This window comes from Lates calcarifer, linkage group LG16_LG22 (assembly GCF_001640805.2).
Source record: "Lates calcarifer isolate ASB-BC8 linkage group LG16_LG22, TLL_Latcal_v3, whole genome shotgun sequence".
NCBI classification, from domain to species: Eukaryota; Metazoa; Chordata; class Actinopteri; family Centropomidae; genus Lates; species Lates calcarifer.
The window spans coordinates 19,007,826-19,031,715 of record NC_066848.1 but is presented as its reverse complement, the minus strand read 5'-3'; the positions used below and the strand labels follow the sequence as shown (position 1 = coordinate 19,031,715).

Here is a 23,890-nt window from a genome sequence, read left to right as displayed (position 1 = left end):
CGACTGAGGGGAAGTGGAAAGTAAACATAATCCCTCTCATCTCCTCCATGTGCACCTTGTGGTGTAAGCAGCTATGGTGATAGAGGGAGGGGGACATGTGACATGGACCTCTGTCTGATCTAGAAGCGGGGATGTTGCAGTTAGTTACATCCCAGAAACCACTACTATTTTTATGCTTTGGTTTCTGGGATTTCTGATGCACTGCAGACCAGTAACAGTGAAATTTTGACATTTCCTCCTGGGGTTTTTAATTCACAAATTGAACATGTGCATAAAAACGGATGGATGGAAATGTACTTTACTTCTCTTAATCAGAATTTTTGGCTTCTCTTTTCGGTTTTACTTTTTTTTTTTTTTTGGTCTTTGCTGCCTTTGTATTCTCTGTACACCCCCTCCCTTTTCTCGCTTAGTCCTGACAAAGCATCTTGAGGCTTTTGCTGTATCATTCTCACTTTGGCCCTCGTCCTAGAGGGAGGAAAAAAAAAATCAACTTTATGATCCCTGGACAGGAAATTGATTTTGGTCATTTGTGTCAAAATATAAAAAAGCAGTATGGGAAAAAATTATGTGACACTACTTGTTGGTTAATTGTTACAGGAAAAAAATAAATGCTTCATAAATTGCTCAGTTAATGAGTGAAAAAGGTCAGAAAGGTGTCTGCATACAGTTGTGCTGTACACTTACAGTTGAAGAAATGCTTTCATAAGACAGACTGACAAAACAACTCTAGAATACTTAATTTACTAAAATATTTGCATTTTTCAAAAGGAACAATCATCAGTTGTTTGATGAAGAGGCTGATATCAGTGTCAGTGCCAGTGTCAGCACAACAAAACATTTAGCACCTGGTGGAACAGCCTGTGTTTTAAGCTAGGCTAATGACATCCCAGACGTAGCTCTGCACAGAGATTAGAGTTACACTCATCGGGCACTTTATTAGGAAAACCAAACTAATATTGGGTAGGGCCTCCTTTTTTCTCAAGACAGCATCAGTTTTTTGTGGCATGGATTTCACAAGATGTCTGACACATTCCTTTGAGATTCTGGTCGATGTTGACATGATTGCATCACATAATTTCTGCACATTCATGCTGCTAGTCTCCCATTCTACCACATCCCAGAGGTGTCCTATTGGAGTTAGATCTGGTGACTGCACAGGCCAATGAAGTACACCAAATTCTGTCATGTTCATGAAACCAGCTAAATTGTATGGGTGCAATTGTATGCAGGCATTGGTGACCAACGAATGTTGTTAATGATTCCTGCAGCGTATTTCTGTCATGCTTATACAAGTGATTTGTTTTGACCAAAAAAGTCCCACTTAACTTTTGGGAACCTGTTTCAAGGATTTCACATTAGGTTGCTGGACTATGGAGGATGTGTGTGTCAACACACCACTTTCTCCCTGCGTTCATTAGAGTTCTGGCACTACTTGTTTAACATTACTACCATTTTGCCAACAATTACATCAATTGAGCTCCTTAGCCAAAGTGCTAGCTTAATGTTAATGGTATCCCTAGATGGTTCCATTTTCTTCATGCTCATCACATTAGCAAGGCTAATAGTTTTATAAATATGACAGACTTAAACATTTTGATCTTGGATTTGTTTTGGAACAGGAGAAAAATTCATGAGAAAACTGTGTAGATATTTTTGCTAAAACAGACCTTCGTACTTATGATGTGGTTAAACAGATAGCTTGTTTGTTAAAGTAGCCTAGTTATGTTGCTTGAGAAGGTGACATGCAAAGCTTACTGAAAATGACCGAAGCTGAATTGGAATTACTATGTATATATATCTAAGACCTGTGTTTTACCAAACAGCAGTTGCAAAAGCTGCAAAGAGCAAACACCACATACATTTTTAAAAGCAGCCCCTCCCATGGATCTGTGCGACTTTATACTCCGTGCTACTTCCACATGATTGACTGATATACATACAGTATACAGGTGTTCCTAATAAAGTGCTCGGTGAGTGCACATTGACCTACTCATTTAAGGTTATGTCAGGTTATTGGCATACAAAATCATATTTCCCCAACTGTCAGACAGTTGTTTGAAGTTTCTGTAAGGAGAACATTTTCCATTCCCCTCTCTCAGACCAGACGTAGACTCAGACTGTGACTACTGGCCTGTAAGCATCGCTGTAGCAATGCTATCCTTTTCTTCCTCTCTGTGTCAACCTCTTCACACCCTGCTCCCTGTGTCCCACCGTCTCCCTCAGGGCGTCTGACTGGATGGCTGCTTGACAGGAACCGAGGGGCAGAGCTCGGAAACTCTGCTCCATTGACCCGGAATGGATCTCCGATACTTTGATCCTTTATCTTTGAAACTATCCACCCCACTGGGATGGACTCTCCTGTCACCCCCCACTTGTTCATCTGTCTGCTTTGACTTTTAGACAAATACTCAGTGGCATTTACACGCAGGCAACTCATGCATTTATTATGTGGACATGAGGGTTTATTCATATCAAGTATCTCTCTTTATGTTACCTACTGTTTGGCCTTCATTTGCAGCTTGCCTTTGGCTGTAGGGTATCCCTGTTCCAAAATGACATACCTGCCATTAAAAAAGTAAAAGCTGCTATTGGAATGTTTGATCAATTTTAAACATGGATCAAGTAAGGCAACTCTAATGAGGACCTTTGTATTATAACTTTTAAGGGCTTTTTCACTTCTCTCTACAGCCACAGACCTTGACTTTTTGCTTTTCTCTTCAGTCAGATATATTTAAATATGAAGTTCAGGTAATTTGGAGATATTTTTTTCTCCTGCATTCTTCAAACAAGCACTAAAAAAGGTCCACACACTGCCATATACTATTAATGAAAGGCATTCTAGTTAGTCAGGATCAAACCTGAATCTTACATGCGTACATCAAAGCAGTCGTAGTTGTGTGCCATGTTTGCCGGTCTTCTAAAACCTGAAATCAGTGCCTCACAGATGCATAAATATTTGAATATCAATGTGTTGCTGTTTGACTGATTTTCCTTTGCCTCGTGGAACAGACAGTGCCTTGGTATTTTGTGTTTACTATTATACTTGATCTCAAGCAGGCTACCATCCCTGGTGCCTTCATTGAGGGCAAGCACAAACTCAGAAGCCACGCTTTGATGTTTAGACATAGAGGAGGGCCTGGCTGTGAGGTTTGTCACCGGGTTAGCGAGCGGGCTCCTCCTGTCACAGATGTTTTTCCAGCTACAGCTCCAGTTTCCACATCAGACCTGTGCCGATATGTGTTCCTGGGAAATTTTGTCTCTTGCTAATGACTCTATTAGTCTATCAGGAGGGTGGGGGTTGGTGTGTTTGAGGTGGAGTGTGTGTGTGTGTGTGTGTGTGTGTGTGTGGGGGTGGGGGGGGTTAATGATGTGTCAACTCACCTGACAAAACAATCACATTAACGCGCCCGGTCGCCACGGCAGCAAATGAGCACTTGCACTCACCTGCAGCATAATTTGATTACTTTTGACCAATTTAATTTTGCAAATGGAGATGTGTGTGTTCACCCGGAAAAATCAACACAATTATGATGGCAATTTGTCAAAGGTGAAAGCTATTTTGATGGAGGAATGTTCAGATGTCACATTAGAAAATTAATTATTGTCTTTCCTAACTTTAACTTTTCCAGTCCTTGTGTACGCTTTGTCATTAGAACTCATTGCAGTATGAGAACTTGGTGATATCTTGTGGACAAGTGTGTATGTAAGGAAAGTATATGGGCTGCACACCATGTTCAGACAATTAGTTTCAAGTCTTGTGGAGATGATTTCAGTGATGTGACATAGTCTGGTGACATTTCTTCAGTCTTTTGTCTTGGCCTCGAGTCCTCCTGAAAAAATGAATCAGGTTTCAGACAACTGTCAGTCTGATCAGAGCAGATTAAGTTAGATAATGTCTGAAATGTTGTTTGCTTCCCAGATCTGTCCCTTGTCTTTTTTTCTTTCTTTTTGTCATCTGTCAATCACATCCTAAACTTTTATGACTGAGGGCAATTTAATCACAAGTCCCCTAAATAAGTCCCCTAAATATATATATTTATACTGCACATTTATCAAATAGATACTGGATTATGTATAGGATGTTTTAATGCCACAATTAATAGTTTTGTCTATAAAATCTCAGATGATAGATGTCCATCACAATTTCCCATAACTTAAACTGACATATTCAATGTAAAATATCAAGCTGAGAGGTCCAATTCACCCGCACTCCTTCATGATTTTGATCGGACACAAAACTAAAAATACATTCAGTAAAATGTTTACATTATTTACATTTTTTGTATTCTATATTTTCTAGATAATTTCAAAGCCCTCTAGAGGTGGTGGGCAAATGCTGATGTTGTGGGCACATTATTTAAAAACATATATAAGGACATTGGGAATATCTAGAGAGTCTAGAGAATACTGAAATCAATCTATAAAATACCCACCATCTGTTAGCTTTTAATTGTGAACTGTAAACTGCAGGTTGCTAAAATCTTAAACAATCTTCCTCAAAAAATGCTTGGGACGTGAGTTTGTTGTAAAGAGACAGATGCACAAAAACCTATGGAGGTGTATTTACTCTGAAATATGCAGAAGATTTGCAAACAAGCAATGCCAGCATTTGGACCAAACCATAAATTACCATAAGAGCAACAAAAAGCCAAATCTAGGTGATTGTGGTAGCCAAAACACACATACACACACACCTATAAAACCACTGCCAAAGAGAAACAAACAGCCATAATGAGCCATATTCCAACAGACCAGGTGCTGCTAACCAATCACCTCGCCTCTATCGTTTTGAATGAAGAGAGCACATGTTGCTGCTGTTGGCTGCCAAAACGGCCTGTACAGCTTGCTGTGTCATAACTTTGCAAAACGTGTATGTGCAAAGGTGTATGCACACCTGCAGTGTTTACGTAGTTACCAAGTCACACACATGAACCTACAGAGTCACGTACACACACAGGCACACACCGAGTGGCTGTGTAATCGGCTTTCCCCTTTCCACCCACTAGAAAAGAAAAAAAAAAAAATCCCAAGAATCACTTGAGTGTGAAATGCTGAAAATGTCCTGCATCCAAATCATATCAAGAGCGCAGCAGATTCCCTGCGCTGTTTGCCTGTTTTGTTTATTTGGCTCCTGCATACTGGCAGATTGAGCTCTCGCTGTAATGACCATGCATTGTCAGGCCCACGGTTGTCGGGAGGGAAAGACAGGACTAGCTGCACTCGCAAAAGCTGCCATGACTCTAAATCCACTTTAACAACAGCAGCTACTGCCAAGGAAACACAATGCTGCGAGGCATCTGATGCCTTGGTGCATCCGGCCTGCTCTCTCTAAGCCCTGCTCTAGAGAGTGAATTGGACATCAGATACTGAAGTTGTTTCGAGGGAGGTATGACATCCTGCTGGACAATGAGAGGGAGACATGGTGAAATAGGAAAGAGGAAGAGACAGGAAGGTGGGAGATATGCTTCAGTGACTTCAGTGTTAGACCCCCTGTCTGAAGTCAGACACTGGTTGGGGAGAGGAAAACTTTTTTTTTTTTTTCGGATGTTGTGACGAGGTGCCTGCCGGTAGGATGATGTGTTTCCACCTGTCACACACCAGCTGGGGCTTTTTACTTCGAAGTTCACCAGTGCTTCTTTTTTCACATGGTTTTCACTTACTTTTACTTGCGCTACAATTTAAGTTCATCATTGTTGCTTTTTTCCCCAGTCTATCCTTTTATGTAGCCATCATAGTAATAATTTGTTATAGCACTTTTCAAAATACATTTAACAAAGTGCTTTACACGCTCAAAGGAATAAGTTAACTTAAAATATACATTAAATGAAGTTTCTCTGACTGCCTTTGCAAGTGCAGTTTATAGTCACTTTCTAAACTTACAGCTAGTTTTTAGCTAAACAACTGAAGGAAAATAAGAAAGGAAAATAAGAAACAAATTTGATTCACAGGAGGCAGCAGGTACAGTTAGCTGTCATTAGCAATAAGATAAAGTAATACTGAAAATGAGAGATCACAGTAAATGATGATTTAAAAACAAAACAGGAAGGGGGCTCACAATAGGGCCTTGTGGAACTCCACACTTGACCTTTAAGCAATATTTTCATATTTTCCAATGCCGTGTGCAGAGTTTAGCTTGTAAGTCCTGTTAAATATCCAAATCTTAAATCATGTATACATTAAGTGTATGTATGTACATCCCAGCTAGTTTTGTGATGACATTTTACCAATTAAGTTAATCTTTCTCATTAACTACTGTGAAGACGTCTCTAATAATCATTTGTCTTGCCTTTGTACATAGGAAACAAAAGGACCTTGAGGAACTCCACATTTTACTTCCAAGTAGTACCATTTCATATTTTACAAATGTGTTATGTGTTTTTTTTTTTAATTAATCAACATTAATTCAATTCAATTCAATTCAATTCAATTTTATTTATATAGCACCAAATCACAACAAAAGTCAATACAGGACACTTTTCATAAAGAGCAGGTCTAGACCATACTTTAACTTTAAAATACTTTAAAATAGGTATTTACAGAGAGAGACCCAACAAATCCCACCATGAGCAGCACTAGGCGACAGTGGAAAGGAAAAACTTCCTTTTAAGAGGCAGAAACCTCTAGCAGAACCGGACTCAGGGTGGGCGGCCATCTGCCGCGTGCTTGAGGAAGGGTGTGTGTGTGTGTGTGTGGTGTGTGTGTGTGTGTGTGTGTGTGGAGAATAGTGACAGAAGAACATATCATAACAGATTCCATGTAAAAAAAAAAAAAAGTAAAGTGATACCAGTACTACAGCAGTAGTAATGACAGTAGTGATAATTGCAATTATACTAGAAACTGTACTAGTAGTTTCTAATTATAACAGCAGGTGTTGAGCGTTGAGAGTTGTAGGAGCAGCAGGAGGCTTGCAGACTCTACAGCAGACTCTACAGCTCCAGAAGCAGAAATACCTGCAGAAAGTGACAGAAGAGGAGAGAGAGACAGAGGAGCACAATACTACAGGAAAGGGAAACTATTAGTTAGTAACATGTAATATGGAATATGAATCCATACTGATGGAGAGAGAAAGAGAGAGAGAGAGAGAGAAGCTCAGCACATTCATGGGAGATTTCCTGGCAGTCTAGGCCTATAGCAGCATAAGTAAGGAACGGTTCAAGCCTGAGCCAACCCTAACTATGAGCTTTATCAAAGAGGAAAGTTTTAATCCTGTTCTTAAAAGTGCAGAGTCTGCCTTCTGGACCCAAACTGGGAGAAGGTTCCACAGTAGAGGAGCCTGATAACTGAAGGCTCTGCCTCCCATTCAACTCTTAGAAACTCTAGGAACCAGCAGTAAACCAGCATTCTGGGAGCGCAATGTCCTAGTGGGCTTGTAGGGAACTATGAGATCTTTCAGGTATGATGGTGCCTGACCATTAAGGGCTTTGTAGGTGAGGAGGATTAATTCTATTCTGGATTTAACCGGGAGCCAATATAGAAAAGCTAACACAGGAGAAATATGGTCTCTTTTTCTGGTTCCTCAGACTCTTTAGAGACTTGTTGGGGCAGCCTTAGACATTTGATTTTACGTTATGTCTAACCTCTTGGGTCAGTCTGTTTTGCAACTGCAAATCTTTAATCATTTATATACATTACAAGTTTTAGATATAGGTGGTTTGGTGATGTTAAATCTTTTTGTCCTTTACCAATTACATCTATCCTTTCCATTTAATATTGTTAAACATTTCCTACAATCAATTGTATCGTGACAGTGCTCGTAACAAAAACAAATGGGTTCCCACAGTAGAACCTCATTTCATTCCACATTTTATCCCTGTAGTGGAGGAATAGGAATTGTAGAAAAAATGTTGAAACCTGTGAGACAGAAAACAAAACTTAATATTAATAATACAGGGAATCTATAAAGATTTTTCCAGCCAACAAATGTCATTTATTAGCCTTGACTTAGTCATACGTACTTAGTAGAGTCGCCATTTTGTCATCTCAACAGGTCACCCATGGCACAGTCAAAATACTTTGCAGAGCTTTGACTGTAAAATACATCTAAAACAGTAGGTCATATTGTTATATGTTAAATTTCTCTATTAACTCTGTTTTCCCTTTGGACTTCTAGGTATTGCTATAGCCAGTGCCCTGGTAGACACATCACAACAGCGAGTGATGGACTTCAAGGAGCGAGGCCTTGGACTCAAGCACCGCAAACACACCGTGCACCATCAAGGGACCTGTGTATGAACTGGATGCCCTCAACAAGATGACAACATCCACATTTCCCCCAGGGGGATTTCACTGGAGATACTGTCACTGACTTTGGACACGGAAAAACACTAAATTACAAAGGCAAAGCCTGCAAAAAATTGAATGCAAAATTGAATGATCTTTGGTCTTAAAGTGGCTTGGAAGGAGGAAACAAATGGATGGAAGTGGGGATGTAACAACTGTCTTACAGACAGACAAAGTAGGAAAGTGGAACTCGTGGTCCCTATCTTTCTTGGAGTAAAAGGGAAAGCTTCTTCATCAACATGCTCTTTTTGTCTCCTGTGTGTATAATGTTGGTCCTGATGAGCCAGGAGAACAACCAATTGGAAAACTAAATGCAGTTCGACAACGAGAATGTTTTTCTCCATCATAGCTTTGGTCAGATATTTACAACAAGAGCTGGCAGATTGTTCTGCTTCCATGCCATGTGGCTCTGCATCTCCAGGGTTCTGCTTGTCTGTTTGTCATGCGGTCTGCCATATTGACAGAGAAAAACACTTGTTTTTCACCAATAAACCAAACCAAATGGCTTTGAGCTCCAGCGGAAGATATTGAGCTGAAATGAAGTCCTCCTGGCTTACAAACCCACTCGGACTCAGGAGTAATGCTGGAAAGAAGAACAAGGACCTAACTAGATCAATGCAACACTGAAGTGGGTGATGTTCTGTGACAAGGATTTGAGGAGAAAGTCTCCTCTGGGAATTTTAAAGACTACTGTTGTTGAGATGTTGAAGAACTGCATCTTGCTACAAAGATCTTTGGATGTAATTGTTGAAACATGTCCTACATTGGATTTTTGTTTGTCCCTGCACCAACATTTGAAGTTCAACATTTTGATATCTGCTCAGGTCCTCTGTAATGGAAAGGTCCATTATCTGTAGCTGTGGGCCTTCTATACATCTGTATATGCACTATAAGTGAAATGCTTTACCAGTACATTAGGACCCTGGTGTGGGATAATAATATGCAACTGATCATCCAAATGTAATGTTCATTCTGGGCTACATGGTAACCTCAAGGTCGGTATCAAATGCATACTACTGATGGTATTCATATGCCTATTAATTCATTTATTACTGTGAAGCTACAGTATACATCTTTTATCATGACCTCCAGTAAATTTCATGTCTGTTTATTTGTGATACTCAAACGTTTATGTAACATATCTCCTTATGTAATATTTATTAATTATGCAAATTACAGTTAAACAATAATTTAGCAAGTTTACAAATGCACTAAGGATTTTTTTTTTTTTAAACAAAGACTAAATAATTGATTTTACAAAACAAGTCTGTGCAGTATTCCCTTTTTATGCTTTTACACTCAGTGTCTCAATCAGTGTTATGATTTATCTACGTAGCAAATATCATATTTTATGTACATCATAGCAAATTTCATGTGATGTCAAGTTTTCCCTTCTACCAAATGTGTTAAACCCTCATTTATTATTGTGAAGTCAGTTTTTAATCAACTGCACATACACAGTACAGTTATGTCTTTATCGACCAGCTACATATTGAATCTGATGTTTCATTCAGACATTTTGTCTCCATGTAATTTTGCACCAGTTTGTTGTTTGACTTCTATTAACAAAGGGCAGCTCACCTCACTGTTTTTTTTCCATATGAGCATAAAAACTGTACATTTACAATTAAAAAATTTTGATGCCTCTTCGTATGGTAATTGGAACTGATCTGCTGTGTGTATTCTTACCTCTGCTTTTGTTGGATCGTATTGATGAGTGTTCTTGGGATGTCAATAGGGTCAGATGACAAGCTCAGCCAACATTATAGACTCTGCCATCCAACACTGCTGATAGAGTTACCCCAGGCCTGGCTCAGCAACCTGAACAGAATGGAAAATAGAACACTGAGCATAACATGTGTCAATGTTAATAATAATAGTGATTCCTTGAACAAGACTTTGGTCCATGAAAAAACAACTCATCTAAAACGTTTCAACTGCAGAAACATCACTAGGGAATCATTTCAGTCCTAGTGACTGATTCCCAGTGAAATGTGGATATCCTCAGACTCCAGAGTGACCCTTTGACCAGGGTGCTCTCCACTTCAGAGGTAGAGTCTTTGCTCTTTAGCAGCTACATTTCTAATATACACTCCCTTTCTATACACTTTTCCCACAATGTCAACAAAAACTAAATATTATAGGTCATTCTGTCAGGCAGAGAATAAACTGACAGTCAATGAAAACGTATCACCTTGAAGATCTGAAAATATTTTACCATATGTCTTCTGAAAAAAAAAACAAAAAACATGATCTTAGCTTTGAAACCTGACTGTTATGGTAATGAACAAAAATAAAACGGTAACACCGGATTAGTTCTCATAACACTGTTCTATTTAAAAAAAAGAAAGAATGTGATACATTTTCATTGACTGTGTATCTATATAAAATAATTAACTACTATCTCTATAAATGCAGTTAAAAATAGGGTAGGTCATTGTGCCAGACAGGAAATATTTATCAGAATAAACTATTAGTTCTGTAAATGTGGTTTAAATAGGGTGGTGCAGTGGTTAGCACTGTCGCCTCACAGCAAGAAGGTTCAACCCCAGTTCGCCAGAGGCTTTTCTGTGTGGAGTTTGCATGTTCTCCCTGTGCCTGCGTGGATTCTCTGGGTTCTTCGGTCTCAACATCAAGTGGACTTAAAAGATAATGCAAATGCCATGGAATTTACTGAGCCCCAGAAGATGAACACCACCCTCAGGTCGAAATATTAACTATGCGTGAACAGAATCTTATAAACTAATTATCAAGGGATGAATCTTTTAATGATCTATTATTTGTAGCAGGTTAGGAAATCATCAATATGTGGGTTATTTCACACAGCAGACCTTTTGTCCTGTCAAACAAAGGTATAACTAATAACAATAGATAATAATGGCACCACTGCTTCCATGTATGCCTGGTCTGCTACTGTTAACAAACATATTTAAACTTTTATGTGTCATGACAGCTTTGTTTACAAAGGTGGTGCCACATACAGATGCAGTTTATATATACACACATAAAATAAATGCAGATTTTTTGTGCCTACATTGCCTCACCAACAAACAGCTGCTTTGTGCTTTAAAATGGACCATGGATTATGTCCTTAGTCATGAAGCAATGGGAGTGGGATTGTTGTGGGGATCTCAACATCTTCAAGAATAAGACACTTTTATGCAAATGAGGAACTATAACCAGAAGAAAACACCAACATACATTCTTTCCAGGGAACAGCAGTGGAGGATCTAGTGGCTGCGGCTCCCTACCGTCTGGCTGCATTTCAACATCCTTCACAGTCAGTGACGTGGCAGTAAATAAAAGCTGGATAAACAGCGCTTTCATGTCAGCAATCATTTGCATATGCCTTCTTTTACCTTAAAATACCTTATCCTCTTGTAACCAATGTTAGTCTGATACTGTTCACTTAGCTAAGAATTGATCATATTTTTTATTCAATGTGAAATGATCTAAATGAAACTGAACAGCTGTTAAAGCACAGTCAATTACATTTAATTTGGTTAGATTTTGTATTCACTACATCCTTGATTAACCACTGATTACTAAAACTGTATCAACAAAGACTGTAAATCTTTATTAATGAATGCTATTTTCACACCCTGTTTGTCTGACTTTTGCTTTGACTCCTTTCTTTGAAAGTCTAGTTTGGAACTTGAGAGGCTTCTGAACATTACATGAGGTCAATGCTGCTCCTGTCACCACCATTAGTGACCAGGAGGAGATAAGTGCTCCTTTTTACGCTCTTAGCTCGCTCTATTTTTTCTCAAGATAAAAGACTGCAGTATTTAGCATTAAGTGGGCTGCTGGCATCTCCGCTCTGCTCAATACCTGCACGTCAGAGACAGCAGGAAGTGGTGCACTTTCCCTTTTATTCAGATCTAATGTTTTTAAACCAGTTCTGAGGATGAAACAGGTCTGTGTTTTTAGTTAAGTCAATGTAAGATGCTTGATACTTGAACACACAAACTAGTACAAACACACAATGAGGGAAAGAAGAAGCAATGGACCCTGCCTCAACAAATTAATGACATTCTGCCTGCTGCTGCTAACCCCTTAACATCTGTTTTACTGTCATTCGTTACTTGTAGAAAATGGAGCCTGCCTTTCTGACATGGGTCCCACGTGTTCACATATGTGCAAACACACCAAGAGAACACACACACCTCCAATTAATTATGTTCATATGCAAAGTTAACGAGTTCTGTTCAGTGACACGCTCTGTGCCAGTGCGTGAAATAATGTGATGTTTAAAGAGCTTTTGTATTCAACATTGGTATCCCAGCATTCATTTAACCTCAACCACAGTCTTTCTCTAACCTTAACCTAATGGGTTTAGTTGCCGTGAACATAAGCGATATATGTGGTGGGTCAAACTCTGCAACGCCTTGGGTAGCTGACAAGGCCCAGACAGCCTTTTAGCAATTTGCTGCAAAGCAACAGCAACCGCAACTGAGGAGAAACACAGCACTCACATGGTCTCTCTTGCATAAAAGCTCCCTGTGCCTGTGGAACACCATGAACAGAGTCAAAAATCCTCTGCATTAGCCAAACACACAAGTGTTGAAAACTACATAGCAGGCCTGCTACACATCTGCCCCAACACACTTCTCTAATTAACAGGAAATAAAACTGTAGCTCGAATAATATATACATTTTACACTTGTTTAAAAAAAAAAAAAAAAACTCAGACAACACACACATGGCAACAAGACAGAGTCTACAACCACAACAGTAGCTCTGTGATGCTCCATTTAGAAATAGCAGAAAATGCTAATGTCAGCATGCTAACATGCTCAAACTGACAATGCCAACATTCTGATGTTTAGCAGGCAATACATTTATGGTGTGATACAAAGTTTAGCATTTGAGTTTAGTGTGTTAGCATGCTAACATTTGCTAAACTTGTAGCACTAAACACAGGACAGCAGAGGCTGATGGGAATGCCAAACTAAATTTCACATTTAACACTATAAAACTATTATTCTATTTTGAGTTAGGGCAAGCTCTATATTTTGTATTACACACTACACCTATTTTTCTGTCTTCCCTTTGCTTGTGTCATGTGACTATTTTGGTCCAATCATGATCGAGTGATCACACCTGTTGTAAAAATTAGGCTCCTTTAATTAGCACAAGATGTGGTCACCAAAAACAAAAAAAGACAAAAAGGAAAACAACCAAGGTATGCATTGAAACATGGCTGAAAAACTGAGATTGACCAAAGTAGTGGACTGATTCTCTGACTCCCTCAACGCAAACTGCTGGTGTCGCTAAATACTAAAAGTAATCAGGAGGAGGAAAGTGTCTGCACTGAGAAAGTAAAGCTCATAAGTGCAATAAGGGTTGTAAAATAAAACAATCACTAATATTCACTAATACTTCCTGCTTAAAAACACAATCATACCCTACAATCATACAAAATGTGCAAAATCTACATTTTGACTTTTGCTTTTGACTCCTTTCTTTGAAAGTCTAGTTTGGAACTTGAGAGGCTTCTGAACATTACATGAGGTCAATGCTGCTCCTGTCACCACCATTAGTGACCAGGAGGAGATAAGTGCTCCTTTTTACGCTCTTAGCTCGCTCTATTTTTTCTCAAGATAAAAGACTGCAGTATTTAGCATTAAGTGGGCCGCTGGCATCTCCGCTCTGCTCAATACCTGCACGTCAGAGACAGCAGGAAGCGGTGCACTTTCCCTTTTATCCTGATCTAATGTTTTTAAACCAGTTCTGAGGATGAAAGAGAAGTCTATGTTTTTAGTCAAGTCAATGTAAGAAGCTCAATACCAGAACATGCAAAACTAATAAGAACATAGAAAGAGGGGAAGAAGAAGCATTAGGCCCTGCTTCAACAAATTAATGGCATTCTGCCAATGCTAACCCCTTAACATACTGCTATTCATCTCTTGTAGAAAAAAACAAAAAAAATAAACACATTTCTGACATGGGTCCCATGTGTTCACATAATGTGCAAACACCAAGAGAACACACACCTCGAATGAATTATGTTTATATGCAAACTTAAGAGTTGTGAATGTGACAGTGTAGGAAATAATGTTACTGAAAGAGCCACACCACAGTCACAAACTGCTCTATGTTAGCCAAACATAGCTATATAGCAGGCCTGCCACGCACATTAAAAAAAATTAAATAAATAAAAACATTAGCAGGTTACATTTACCATGTAAGTTTGGCGTGATCACAAGTTAAGCATCTTAACTTTAAAAACGTACACCTATTATAAACAGAAGCAACACTTTAAGAAGCAGAGAAAAAACAGGAAATATAAAAAGTCTTATACTGTTCAAGATCAGAGGCTGCTGTCAGATTTAAAATGCTGGGTTCATAATTTAGTGCAACATATACCAAACAACACTCGATTCATTAATTCATTGCCAACAGAGTGCTGCAGGAAAGAGTCTTGAAACCTGGAAGTAAGTTAGCGTTTTAACACCTTGTCCCAAAATTGATTGGTATTTTGAATGTGTTTTTGGTTAGAGAGCTGAAATAAGGTCTGTGGTTAACACAAGCACAAGGCATTTCAACGTCTTATTCTACAACATAAAATATATCAGTAAATATGTTTTTTAAGCTTTTGCATGTCTTAAAAAAGGTGGGTTGCTAACATATGGCTAAATGACACCAGAGGTTGTCTACCAACATGATCAACCTTTCTAGTTTGCTAGTCAACCTTTACAGCCTTGTTGTGTTTATACTCACACTCTTGCAAACTATTACTAACTTTCTAAGAAGAAAGGCTTTAGTGAAAGAGGTCCACATGTTAAATTAAATTACAAGTTGGAAGCTTAGTGGTGTTGAAAGCATTCGACTGTGGTGTAGTTCGTTTATGGCTTAACATTAGCTTTTTACCTCTAGTGATTGTATTCAGGCTTTAAAATCATAAAAGTGGAGTTCATTTGTGAACTTTAACTTGCTAAACAAAAGTGAAAGTATCATAAACTTTTGTTTGTCACAGTGTTTATTTTGTGCAATAATTTACGAGCCAATGAAAAAATCCCAGAGTTTGATCATTAAACTCAAATTACCCTGCAAAAAGACAAAAGATTGCCACAGTTTACATTAAATAAAGTACACTTGTGACATTAACGGCTTACAAAGTGAAAAACCCTAGTAAAAAACAAAAATGCCCCAAAGTCCCTCTAAGTAAATAACAGGATTAAAATGCAACATTTTCTGTTTTCATCTGTTTTAATCTGATTTTCACCTGTTTAATAAATGAGAAACTGACAAATTTCCATATTTAGTAAAAAACAGAAAGGGAACAGTAAGTGTACTGTAATTTCTATTTAAGGTTTATTAGAAATGGGTGAATATTTTCAGATAAGCAAGTTAATATTAGGTTTCCACAACTGCACATAAATGCAAATTTGTACAAGACTTGAGTTCATGTCCTCTCTATTAGATTTTCATTTTGCCATGTTCACAAAGATGCCATTCAGCTGAGAGGGGAATGAACAATATTCATATTTTTTCAAGTTCAAGCCTAAATTTGAGACGCAAGTACAATATTTAGCCTGGAATGAATCCTCAATTAAATTAGCTAAATCAACCCTTACCCTAGACCTAACCTAGACCTAACCTTAGTCTGACCTTAAAACATGTCCTCACCTTAGTATTTAATGATTTACATTATGGGGACTTGTTTTTTGTCCCAGTAAGGAAGACAAGTGCTCATAATAACACTCTAAACAGATTTAGGTCCCTACAACATGAGTAATACCTAGACTACACACACATACACACATACATACAGTACAGTGTCAGGAGTTTTGTATTAGTATACACAGAGAAAGGCATCTTGCCCTTTTCAAGGACTGCTCAGTAATAAAACTGATTACTTCTTATAGTTAGAACTCATCCTCTGTCTCTCTTTCTCTCTGTACAGTCCCCTTTTTTCTCTCTCTTTCTCTTTTGTCTGCTTACAGTATCTTTCCATCTCTGCTGCCCTTCTCGCTGCCTCATTTGCCATTCTCTCCCCCGCCTCCTCTCACCTCCCTCTCGTCGAGGACTCAGGGTCAGCTGAACCACGTCCCTGTGATTGATGCCCCATCCAGGCCTCAATCTTTATGTCATTACAAGCCAATTGTGGCGGGTAATTTGGGCCACGGTCTGAGGACAAGTGACCGAGTCAGCGCGGGGGGGCAGGCGGGCAACACTGGATTACAAAGCACACTACTGTCCTCCTCCTACCTACAAACACACACACATTCAACCAAACCACCAACCAGTCAGCCAGCTCTGTGACGCTGTGAGGAATGTCTCCTCTGTCAGCACCGTCCTCTACTCAATACCAGCATGCACTGCTCTGTCATAAGTGGCCTTCTGCGCCAACAAAGAGGGCCCTTTTTTTTCTCTCCGCACACAAAGTGCAAAGATGTGAAGGATGAAAGGGAAGGAGCGAAGCTTTTGACGCACTGCATCAGCTTGATTATGTGAGCAGTAACCACAGAGACTTCACTGACGCCTGCAGGAAGGTCACCTGACGGGTCGAGGTGACCAGCTTCCTGCTTTGTCACACATTTTTCCATGCAGGAGGAAACACGTTTGTGTCATGCTGTAATCTGTGTCCTTCTTATTCTGTCTATTTATACTTCAGTGCTGCTCTGTGTCTCAATGAGTAATATTTTTGAAAGCCTTTAAAAAAAAGAGAATTAATTTAGCCACCTAAAACCTTGATTTGACCGTTTTTGGAGGAGGAAAAAAAAAACAACCTTTTTCTTACTCTGTTCCAACATTTCACTGAAGTCGGACATTGAGTGACATATTGATAGCTGCCTTGTTATTTTATTAGGCATGGTCAGAGCTCATGATTGATCTTTATTTTCATTTTTACCCAGGGTAGCTAATTATTATTCTTAACTTTAGTTGTTTGCCAACCCCAAGTAAGTGAAGAATAAATGAAGTTAAACTGAGTGAGTGAGTACGCAGTGTATTTGTTCACAGGTCGGGTTGCATGGCCTGTCAGGTTAGGCCCAGAATCAGTTTTATAAGACTGTAATGGGTTAGTTCTGGTACTGGCATTTGAAGGTATGGAACTGATATGGCTTTCCAAAGCTGGATTCACAGGGTTCTGTGACTGTTTTATATAAGGTTTGTCTTGAACTGTACTATGAGTGAAAATGCAACCAAAAATAGAATCTTGTGCGCAGACTGAACTAGTCTTAAGTTTCAATTAAAATGCCTGCAAACAGTTGTTTCCAAATAAAACAACCTACATACTTTTATTTTGTAGCATGCTAAGGAAGAAAAAGGTAATGACATTGTAGTGGAATTAAAAAAAATATTGTATTATAAGATAGTGTGTGTATTAGAGCCAAAATGATTAGTTGATTAATCAATTAGACAATGTTAGGAAAATTAATCAGTAACTATTTTGATAATCGATTAATCATTTTAAATCATTTTTTAAAGTAAAAATCTCACTAATTCACCAGTTACAGCTTCTCCAATGTGGATTTTTGCTGCAATCCATAGCGATCTATGATATCACATCACTGAGCCACACTGTTGCACTGTGTGACATGTAGTTTATACTGTCCTGCTGCCCCCCATATATTCACTCGAGCGACAAATGTGGATTATTCCACCAGTGAAAATAGTTCCAAAAACATACACATTCTTTACTGTCTGAGTAATGTTTGATTAAAAAAAAAACTACAGTGCCCACCTGTTTTAGGAAATTACTTGTAAAAAATGAAAACATGTATTCATGACTCTTTTTTAAAGATGTACATCTTCAGTGGGAATCAGTGGGCTTGGAAAGCCACAGACAGGGTAGGGAAGTCACACACTATTGAGAGAGTAACACATTGTTGGCTTTGTTTTTTCTAGGGATTTGCTGAAAAGTTAGTATTAGGAGTATTTCTACCACTTATGTTACTCCACTATTTTTAATGTTGTCTGTCTGTCAGCATACATTATATGAATATTAATGTAATGTTTGTATCCCTGATCAAATTGCAAACCATTATTTTCCTTGTTGCTGTCTGTTTTACAGGAGAATGGTTTAAGGAAAAAAAAAAAGTTAAGTCATTAGAGTTGTAAACAACCTGCATAATTAAACCATGATTGTAAAGAACCAAAGATGATTACGACAAACACTATTAGTATTCATAACCTATTTGTCATAGTGACGTGAATTGGCCACACAGGAGTTTACTGCATTGCAGTGATTCCCTCGCGATGTATTAATAGATGTTAATTCATGCTGGTGTCAGGAGACCCAACGTGTTTATGTGAAGTTTTATGTCGTCTTCTTATAAACTGTCCATTAATGAATAGAGGTTTGGTATTGATAAACTATAAAAAAAAATATAATATCAGGAGGCTTGTTATGAGTGTGGGCAGATAAGACTGCAAGATGAGGGTCAATTCTAATGACGAGTCTGGTTCAGTTTTATTGAGGTTATTATTCATGTGTATCACTGGGCCTGAGGAACCTTGATGCTGAAGTCAAGGTGCTTATTAGATAACAACTACAAATCCCCATAATCATTTCCCCTAGAGAGAATGCATTCGCACTGAAGGGTAAAAGTGGCACAACGTATTTCACCCTTATGAGACTCAGATTGTCACTGCAAAGCAACTTTGGCTTCAAAAGTTACACAGTTATAATTTTTGGAAAGTTGCCTCAAAACTTAAAAATGAGGGAAGTCCCGGTCAAGGTTTTTGGCTCCAATTCCAAACCTATTCCTTTTGGGACTACTGGGATACTGAGTCCAATCCAGTTCATATTTACCTAAATGTTGTTTGAATATGTATCTGACACACTGGAAATAACACTGAAATACTGACTCAAAACTACAAATTACTGATATGATATGAATGAAATTTAAACTGTGAGAGTGTGGAACTCCTGAAACTGAAATGATATGATCAACTAAAGAGAAGACCTATCACTCTGTTGGAGTGGTTAGCATGACAAAAACACATGTGATGCCTCTTTTGCTCCATAAGCAACTTTTGGCAGAGTACAGACACCACCGCAAAACAGCCATGTTTTATTCTGGCCTGCCATCGAGTTAACACTGCTCATGGAATTAGTGTTGATTAGCAACAGCTGATATGAGCCAGTGCTGGTGACATTAGTCATTTTAACCAGTGACAACGACATTACCTGCTATTAGCTGAATGTCTGATACGCTGCCCTTTGCTAATAAAGGGGGGCGGGGGGGGGGGATACAACTGGAGCACTAGCGGGCTGAAGCAGAATATCACAGCAGAGTTCAGTAAAGAAAGGACAGGATGTTGATGTTCTATTTTAGCAGATACCGATCTGTTAACATATTCACAGATTGTCTCTGATGATTATGATTAAGATCAGCTCGGGACATGTATTAAGAACACAAAGAGACAGATAGCTGAGCGTGACCACAAGATCTTAGACTGAACTTTAAAGCTAACAACTCAGATTTTGTGGCTCTCATGTCATCTGTACACTCAGTGCACTGTAAATCAAACCTGAGCAGGAAATCTGCAGAGTATGGTGAACTGACCAGGTCTGCAAGAAATACCCCAAGTCATCAATTCTCAAATCATTCCTTAAGTGCGGGTGTATATATTTGATTTAAGTATTTTCTAAAAATGTCCTAGGGCATAGTGTATATGGGGCATATTATATGGCATAAGAGCACAGTGTCACAAGTTTCAAGCATCCTCAGTGGAAATCACCTTTGTCTGTTTCTGGCAAAAAGAAGGCCAGTTCTAGGCTTCACTGGAGTACAGAGTTATAAACTTGATTTTGGGAAATTCTTGAAATAAGTTGATTTGCTTTGGAGGTAGGTGAAACCCAGTCTTGTCAGTTTCAAGAATGATATAATTTGCAGGTATAACCAACTGTCATTCTTCCTCCTTCTGGACTCACTCCATTACTGCTGCACAAAAAGAAAGGTAATACGTGACTGTGCTCCACAGCTTTCATCACGGCTCACACTGTTCACATCCACTGGTGCCATTCCACAGTGAGGAAACAGCACTTTAATGACTCTTAATAAGCTTGATCTCTGCATGTGAAATATTGCCTGCTTTCAAAAATCCGATTCCACTCACCGACCGGACCTAATATTAAATAACTGCCGTTACAGTTCGGTTTTGAAGCCACGGGGGGTTTAATTTCATGGTTCTGTAATATATCTGTGTGACACTATTAGCTTTATTTTACAATAGGGGGGAAGAAGTGCCCTCAGAGCATGTGCTGTTTGAATCTGTTCCTGCTTCTGCGAGACTGAAAAAATAGACCTGGACAGAGAAAATCTATAGCTGGGTGAATGTTGAATTTTAATTGACTGGATGTCTCTAGTAACGATGATTCCACCCTTTAATACTTTTTATCAGTTTTACATTTTATCTCTTAAACTACAATGCAAAACAAAGAGGCTCTGTATCAAAACCAGACGTGCACATTATCTCAGTGGTATAGGAGACCTGTAACAGAGGTGGACAGGACTCTGACTGGAACTAAGAAGCATTTTGCACCTGGTCACATATCACTGCACCGATGCACTGTATTGACTTCATACTTATTTTTATTTTATCTCATCTTCACAACTGAGCAGCTTGTGTGTATTTTGTGCATGTTGTGATTGAGCTGTTGCAAATTGATGCGAGCCATTGTTCCATGTTTCCCACTGTGGGACGAAATAGTAATAGTACAGTGTTCCTAAAACACATACAATTATTCATCTGTCGCATGTCTTTGGGTGTCAAAAAGTAAAAAGGACTTCACCAGTTGCAGCTTCTCCAGAGTACTAATTATGAACAATGACTCAGACTTTGTTGCGTGCAGCCTCCTGCAACAAGTTACATGGCATTTATGGCCACTTCCCAAACTAACTATATTCTTGGCAAATGTGGTTATACTGCAATCACTGTTATTATGGTGCACTGTATTAGGGCTGCAGGATGTGCAGTTAGTCTAATGGCTGTGCTGGAAGATAATGGGGAATTAGGACTAGAAAGTATATTCAAATGTCAGACTCATTTTCTGGCATTTGATGACGATTATGTGCACACGTCAGACCATTTTCCCCATCACCCTTTTTCTGTTTTACATTCATGTTTTATTCATAATGTCAAAAATGCCACAGTACGTGTCGTCGATGTCAACGACCATCAACGCCATTTCATGTGACACATAAATGGGAGCTGGGGGCCCGGTGTTAGCCTGTTTGACCCATCACTCTTTCTATTTAACTCATGGAAATTTTTCCATGAAATTCTAACAAGAGAGGTTTTAATTAATAACTTTCCAGCTTTGAGGCGACTACTTGGTCCCCTGTTTTAAAAACAGCGATGTCATTTTGTGTACACTAAGTACCAGAACAGAGTATTAGGATATTACCTTGGCAGGTATCATTAGGTAATAAATCTCTTTGAGGTATTAAGATGGGAGTCGTTACAATCTCTTCTTTAAAATAAAGAACAATACTGATTAAAATGTTTAGGTCAAAAAAAGTAAGATCAGTTAATTGTGGGTTTTATACCATCAGCAGAACTCTCACAAAATGAGCTACTAAAACCACCGTGGATCTACATCAACACCAGCCAGGCTCAGGGCAACCTACACCACCACAAGGCCTGCATGCTCAAGACAAACATCCACCCAGTCTCTACAGAAAGCTCTTTGTAGACAATGCATAAAACAGACTAGCTAATAAAACATACAACAGCCTTCAGTTTGCGCAATTAAACAAACATGAGCATCAATGAATAAATAAAAACGCAGTAGGTGCAACATAACACAATCAACAGCGGAGTAACACACATGCAAGCAATACGAACAACACAGCAGATTCACACCAGAACCACAATAAAGCAGTAACACAAAGCCTGCACAGCTCTAACAAACACAGCTGTTGTCGTTGTTCTTCTCCAGAAACTGAACTACAATCCATCATCAGCCGCCACCAGAGTCCTTGTACTCACCTGTCTGAATCACAGCGAGCAGCTGATGCAGCAGGAAGTCCTCACAGCGTGTTCTCCTCAGGTCCAGTCTCCCTGCTCCTTCGCCGTGTTTAATATGACCGATTCAGTTTTCTCCGCGCCTCTCAAACACGTCTGAGTGTTTCTGAGTTCATCATGTGGAACAGGGATTGTGGGTCGTGTACTCTGTGTAACATAGGCCTATCTCTCAGGAGAAGTAACAGGACGTGCTCCGGCCAGGCCCAGCATGCAACATTTTTGGGTGCGTTTGATTTATCACACTCGTCGTGCTCACCGGGTGGTCTGCGTGGAGAATGACGGAAAACGTCAAGACTTATGAACGGAGAACCGCGGTGTTTAGAGAATCCAACTGCACTTACACTAGGCGTTTTTTTTTAAAACCAACTTTATTTATTATTATTATTTATATTTTATTATTATTATTTAAGACGTAGAGGACATGTACAGTGAGGAACTCGCTGCTGTAGGCTACGATTCAATAAGGTTTCCTGTCCAACACAGAAGTACAGCTTTCTGTTTACACACAGGGAACACTAGACCATCAATCACTCTGAGGAAATAACAACAAAACAGATATTGTTAAAAATAAAAACAAATGAACAGGAAATTTACAATGGTGGAGGAGATAAGATAGGAAGTACTAAAGCTTCTTTCCTTAACATTTCGATAATTGGACCAGCTCTTATCATGGCTGCCACTGAGATACTTCCGGGTCATTTCGCTTAGTTAGGAACCTTTCCAAGCAAAAAAAAGACTATTTAACCGCAGCCATAGAGACAAACAACCATTCACACTCACATTCACACCTACAGGCAGTTTAGAGACAACAATTAACCTTTGGACTGTGGGAGTACCTGGAGGAAATTCAACAGGCACTGGGAAACATACAAACTCCACTCAGAAAATCCCCGGGCGAACTGGGATTCGGACCTGAAACCCTCTTGCTGTGAGACGACAATAACTTTACCACCTCTTAAGGTTATTAACAGAAAACAGAAATTTCTACATCACAACGTTATGATATTCTTTTTTTTCTGGAAAGAATTTTACACATTTCTAGCTTTTTAAAGATTATTCCATGAAAACAAGAAAAAAAAGTAAGTTCTGCTTAGACTTTTTTTATGATGGCTGTTGAGGGCCAAAAGAGGCGCTGTTTTGATTTCAGGGGTCACAAGCCACAAAGTTTGGGAACCACTGTCCAAGCACATTTTCCACTCCATTATTTTCTTACAGAGCTGAAAAACAAGGTGAAATTGGTTTAACAGGTGCCACCTCCCAGCACTTCCTTGTTATTGTGTAACATGATTGTTTGCTTTTCAAGCACAAACCGGATGAGCATTGATTTCCACTTTACAAAGCCTTCCTGCAACTTTTATTCCAAAGACTAAATGATTTGAACATTGTGAAATGTTTGTTGAAAAGGAATAAGTTATTCTATTGACTCTTTTGGGCTGTTTTCAGTTCATTCTACCAAATCAGCATTGGCTTTTTCAGTGTATTAAAATGACTCCTCAAAAATGGTGCAAAAATAAAACAAGTTTCTAGTTAAAGGTTCACAAGCCTGGAGATTTTCAGTTATTTGAAAAGTGGCATTGAGGCAGCAGTAAAAGTGCCACAACTTCACTATTTAATTCACAAAGTATCC

At 38.9% G+C, this 23,890-nt stretch overlaps 1 protein-coding gene and 1 long non-coding RNA gene across 4 annotated transcripts in view; one reads left to right on the top strand and one right to left on the bottom strand.

The window, feature by feature from the left end:
• Positions 1 to 9,945, top strand: part of atrnl1a (attractin-like 1a) — a 244,340-nt gene extending 234,395 nt beyond the window's left edge. For 2 of the 3 annotated variants that reach the window (XM_051076681.1, XM_051076679.1), the window contains one exon: positions 8,111 to 9,945. In XM_051076681.1, the coding sequence (XP_050932638.1) occupies positions 8,111 to 8,232 (122 nt within the window). In that variant the 3' untranslated portion in view covers positions 8,233 to 9,945. Of the gene's footprint in view, positions 1 to 6,298; positions 6,340 to 8,110 lie in introns of all 3 variants that reach the window. The other variant, XM_051076680.1, reaches the window with a different exon arrangement.
• LOC108872945 (uncharacterized) lies at positions 8,790 to 22,506 on the bottom strand. Its single transcript, XR_001959306.2, has 3 exons — positions 22,228 to 22,506; positions 9,970 to 10,101; positions 8,790 to 8,863 (listed from the first exon to the last, which is right to left on the bottom strand). It is a non-coding gene; the product is annotated as an uncharacterized LOC108872945 (long non-coding RNA).
• Positions 22,507 to 23,890: the final 1,384 nt, after the last annotated feature.